The following is a 5032-nucleotide window of genomic DNA, read 5'->3' on the forward strand; positions in this document are numbered from 1 at the left end:
GCATAGCATGACTTCACTGAACAACTTAAGAGGATGGTTTTCAAAACAGGCATCAGGCCTAACAGGGAAGTTTCTGGAATGACTCCTGCTGAATGTTCTGTGGTCACTGTACACGCATCCATAAGGGCAGGGTGGAACGTTGAGGTCACTACATGCCTTTTAATGTGCTCGGCGGCAGGCGAGTAGTCCTGCCTCCCTGTGGCCACTGCAGAGGACTACACAAGAGCTAAGCCGCACTGGTTGAGGCTCAGAGGCTAGCTTCCTGTCCCTGTATGCAGCCTTGTAGGTGTGCCCCAGAGAGCACAGTACTGGAAATCTGGAGTGAGGCTTCCACGGCACTGACTTCCTGTTCCAGTCAGCCTTGCTAAGACACGGAACACTTCTTCAGCATGCTGACCAGACCCAGGTACGTTTCTTTAAGTTCTAGAACACAGCAGGGCTCCTATTCCCTAGGCATCTCCTGTGAGATGACCCGAAGGGTGGCATGCAGGGCTCCGACACTAAGGGCAAGCTCCTGCTAGGACATGCTGACCCAAGCATGCCTTCTTTAAGTCCAGGACCAACACCGTGACGCTTAACTCCACCAATCCCAGCTGCCAGCACAGGCATAGATTTGAGTCATGTCACCCACGGGTCTAGGGTAGCAAAGACACAACAGCTGTTAGCAGCAGATAACTTCTCAGCTGGGCAATCTGACCTGAGACCCTCCACCCTCCACCAGTCTTGCCATTCCCTCCAAACCCCACAAGTAACGTAGACCACACCACCCCAGACTCCTTCAGGGTGTTTATTTCCCAGTCAGAAGAGAAGCAGGGACAGGCTCCTCTGCCTGTTGAGGCCTAGGCCTGGCAGACACCACACGGGGACGGGGACAGGGAGGGGAGGCACAGGAAACAGCTCCCAACTGTGTGCACTTGGTCCCACGTTTGTCCTGGCTGGGTCCAGGGAGGGCCTGCCCAGGGATGGTGGCACCAAGAGCCAGGGCAGAGGCATCAGGCCAGCTGGCCCAAATGGAGGCAATAAATACTGACAGGCCAGGCACGAGGTTTAGGCCATAGGGCCCAGGTGAGACAAGTAAGGCTCGGCTGGCTTTGTCCCTCAGGGGCTCTCTGTGGGGACAGGGGCTTTGAGTGCTGCCTACAAGGACAGAGACGGCAGAGGAATGAGGCGCCCTATCCTGCCTCCCAGGTGGGGTTGGAGGCACTGAGTTTTGGCAATTGACCCTCCCCTAGCTACTGGAGCCACCCCCAACCCTGGCCACGGGGAGGGAAAAGAGCTGGCCAGGCCTGCAGGAAGCAACAGCAGCACACCCCAGGCCTCCCTGGGTGGGTCACCAGGATGGGGATGGCAGACAAGGCAAGGACAGGGGAGACCACATGCTCATGCAGACAGGGGAGTTAAGAGTTAGCGACGGCCCCCAGTACACGTTCCACATGTTAAGGCATCATGGTTAGACAGTGACTGACAGTGATGGATGACCTGGCCAGGGGGTGTGGGGGCTTGGAGGACACACAGCCCAGCCCTTCCCCGTGCTCAGCAATCTAGCTCAGCTGGGGCAGAGACAAGGTGGGCTGGGCAACCCAGACAGTGTTCCATTCCATTCTAGAAGCCAGGGCCTGAGGAAGGGAAGACAGAGGAAACCTGGAGGGAGACAGCAGACTGGAGGCTTGGGCTGAAACCCCTCCCCCACTGCACAGGCAGAAGCAGCAATGTGACACTGGAGACCACGGGGGCCTGCAGGCAGGAGGTGGAGGAGGGGCAGACAGAAGAGCTGCCTGCCTGAGTGGACCGGGGAGGAATGGGGAGGGAGGGAGGGAGGGTCCTGTCAGCACTTTGGTTTGGGGTGGGTAGGGGTTTAGGGTGGGGCATGTCGGTCCTTCTGTCTGTCCGTCGCCCTGCCCGCCTCCCAGCTGGAGCTCAGTCCTTCCATTCCTTTTTGATGGTGAGATTCCACTCCCAGGACAGGTGGTCAGTCTTGTCATCGTCTGTGAAGCGGGACTTGATGTTGTAACTGCCCCGAGCAAGCATGCCTTTGGGGGCCTCCTCCATGGGTGTCAGGAACTCATACTCCTCAGCCCGGGGTCCATAGCTCCCGACCATGTAGTCGGTCTTGTCAACTGTGGGACAGGAGAGGCATGGTTAGTGGTTAGTGGCAATGCAAGCCCCTCCCGGAACCCACAGGCCCCCCACTCCATAGGTACACCCACTTACTTTTGACCCCTTTCCTGTATGTGTGCTGGATGTACTTCATGCCTGACACGATCTCTCTGTTCACCTGTGCGGACACAGAGCAAGGGTCAGTTGGCCCCCCAGTCCTGATCCTCTGCCCCCCTTTGCCAGGCCTCTCAAATCCCCCAGTTTACCCGGAAAGAGATCTTTATCCGGTACTCCACACCTTCCTTCAACACAAACGACTGTTTCTTGAAGCTCTCCAGATCACCTGTATGGGGAGGAGGCACAGCTGACTGCTTGGAGGCATTCCACTCTGCCCCCTACGCTCACTCTGGGCAGCCCCTTCCTTGACACAAAGCAGAGCCTAGGAGAGCACCTAGCTGCACTTCCCCTCTGTCCCACCAGAGGGCACCAGTGCAGAAAATTATTTTTAGGGGCAGCGGCTGGATGCCAGCTGGCCCCACCCAGAGACTCCAATACCCACTCACCTGTCAGGTCCAGTTCCAGAGGGCCCGGGGAGGTGCTGCACACCAAGGTCAGGCGGGTCACAACGACGTTGGGGACATTGGGGTCTGGAGAGTGAGAGTCAAGAGTCAAATTCCTTAGATTTTTTTCAACTCCCTGGAAGGAGGGAGGCAGACAGGAAAGGGGGTGGTGACAGGCTCAGGTGACATCCTTACTCCAACCCACCTACCTGCAGAGACAGCCACTCGGCCCAGCAGGGCCTCCTTGTACTTTCGAAGGCTCTCGTCGTCCTTGTCCAGTTCCTGGATCTCCTGGATGCTCTTCTGGGCTGGGGGCTTGTAGTTGACAGAGTGCTCATCTTCCTCATTCTCCGCCGCTATCTGGGCAAGCTGCTCAGCGGTGGGCTCCTGCTCTGCCATGCTCACCTCTAACCTGGGATACCTGCGGGCGGGGAGCGGGCAGAGCTGTGACAACCTGGAGGCATTCCAACCTAGAAGGACCCTGACACCTGCAGGGAATGACGGAGGTAGCTGCCGTGCCAGGGCAACTTTTAGAGGAGACAGGCAGCACTGCCACTCACTGCCCAGCTAACTTAAGAGGCTCATTTGAGAGGGCTACACCCCAAGTACACCATGAAGTAACAAAATGGGGACCTCAGCCCGTTCCTCAGAGAAGCAGCAAAAAAAAAAAAAAAAAACACCTCTCCTCCCCATGAAGAATGAGTAGCCTCCTGACCAAACGGAACTGGGAGACGAAACCCTGAACCCCTTGAGTCCTGCCGCTGCCCCTAGATGCCCAGGCTCTAATCCAAAGACACTCTCACTGTGTCACGGAGAAAAGTTCTCTTAAACGGGGATGCTCTGTGACTTAGCCACGTGCAGGACAAGGGTTTGCTCCTTCCTGCCAAATGGAACGCTGTCCTAAGCTCAACCGTGTGGCGACCGCTTACATTTGCAAGAGCCCAAAGGAGACGGTAAAATAATGCAAGCCCGTCGGCCTCCCCTGTGAGGGTCTGCGAATGCAACTTGGGAGGCTGGTGCAACGCTTGCAAATGAATCTCAGGAACCTGTTCCTGGACCCTGATCCCTAAAAGCGTCAGCGGCGGTGCAGAACCAACCCGGGACGGAAGCGCCTCGGGTGCCTTTCAGTTCCGCACCATCCCATCCCCCCCCCACCCCCGCAACGTCTCCAGGAACCCACTCGAATCCCTTGCAGTCGCTGCGCAGTGGTCAGGGGACAGCCCGGCCACAAGGCCCCGCGCCGTCGTCGTCCCTCCGAGAGGTGTCCGCCAAAGACACAGATAAAGCGGTGGTCCGACACCGGGAGGGTCCAGGCGACCCCGCCCGACGTCGCCACGCTTGGCCGCAGGCGACAGCATCCAGGGCGCGGCCCGCACTTCCGCAGGGCCCGCAATCCGGGCGGGGCGGGGCCGCGCGGCGGGAGTTGCGGGCCAGGCCCCACGCCGGACCCCGCCCGCGAGGCCGGGGATTGCGTCCCCCGTCCCCGGCACCTGGCGCCCAGGCCCGGGCAGCGGCGACCCTTCGGGCAGGACCTACGAGGCGCCCCCCCCCCGCCCGGCCCGGCCCACCCCGCCCGCTGCCTGTGACCGCGCCCCGCCCGCTTGCCCGCCCGCCCGCCCGCGAGCGCCGCGGCCGCCGCACAAAGCCAACCCGCTCCCCTCGCGCGCCGCCCCGCGCCATGCAACGCGCCCACTCACCGGAGGCTCGACCGCCGCTCTCGCGCTCCCTCCCGCACCAAGTGACGAACGTCGTCCGCCGCCCGCCGCTCGGACGGTCACTTCCGGGGTCACAAGACTTCCGCTCTGGCGGGCCGGGCGGGCGGTGAGAAAGCGAGAGCGCCGCTACGCGCATGCGCCGGCAGGGGGCGCCGCCGCCAGTCGGCGCCGTCGCCATTTTGCGGCCGGCCTCGTGGGCGCGTCCCGCGTGGGCCGGCGGCGTCGCGCCTCGCACCGAGTGTCCCTGGGGACTCGTGTCGGCGAGACCCGGGGCCCTGTTCCTCCAGAGCCTCATCGAGCGGTCGCGCGGCCGCCCAGAGTTCCGTGGCTGCTGCGCCTGGGGCCTTGTCCCATTGTCCCTGGAATCCGCTGGACCGGGGTCCTCGGCTGCGGCCGCACCCTGGCTGCGCCGCCCCGCGCACAGCTCTGGAGGAGCTGTGGGTCCGGCGGCACCGGGGGTTTCCTATTGTGTGCTTGTGCCAGCAGCCCCGGTTCCTCCTGCTGAGGATTCGGTTCCTGCTAGCTAGCTACTCCGGGCGGCTCGCTCCATAGTGGCTTCCTCCCCACCACCACCAAGGGCAGCCTCGCGCAGAGGAGAGAGGCAGGAGCTTAAGGGAAATCTACAGGGTTTTCTATTAGTCAGATCCGACAAGAGCCTTC

The 5032-nt window shown here is 61.2% G+C and overlaps 1 protein-coding gene across 2 annotated transcripts; it reads right to left on the reverse strand.

The window, feature by feature from the left end:
* Window positions 1-1858: 1858 nt before the first annotated feature.
* Window positions 1859-4457, reverse strand: Arhgdia (Rho GDP dissociation inhibitor alpha). Of its 2 annotated transcripts, none has more exons than XM_005069805.4 (6): window positions 4355-4457; window positions 2867-3078; window positions 2661-2744; window positions 2364-2440; window positions 2212-2275; window positions 1859-2117 (listed from the first exon to the last, which is right to left on the reverse strand). In XM_005069805.4, exons 2-6 carry the CDS (start codon window positions 3054-3056, stop codon window positions 1918-1920), a joined length of 615 nt encoding a protein of 204 aa, XP_005069862.1. In that variant the 5' UTR covers window positions 3057-3078; window positions 4355-4457; the 3' UTR covers window positions 1859-1917. The 2 variants fall into 2 exon arrangements, with proteins under 2 accessions (XP_005069862.1, XP_012968594.1); XM_013113140.3 differs by lacking the exon at window positions 4355-4457 and adding an exon at window positions 3838-3971.
* Between the last annotated feature and the right edge of the window lie 575 nt (window positions 4458-5032).

Source organism: Mesocricetus auratus, unplaced genomic scaffold (genome assembly GCF_017639785.1).
Source record: "Mesocricetus auratus isolate SY011 unplaced genomic scaffold, BCM_Maur_2.0 Super-Scaffold_100007, whole genome shotgun sequence".
NCBI lineage: Eukaryota > Metazoa > Chordata > Mammalia > Rodentia > Cricetidae > Mesocricetus > Mesocricetus auratus.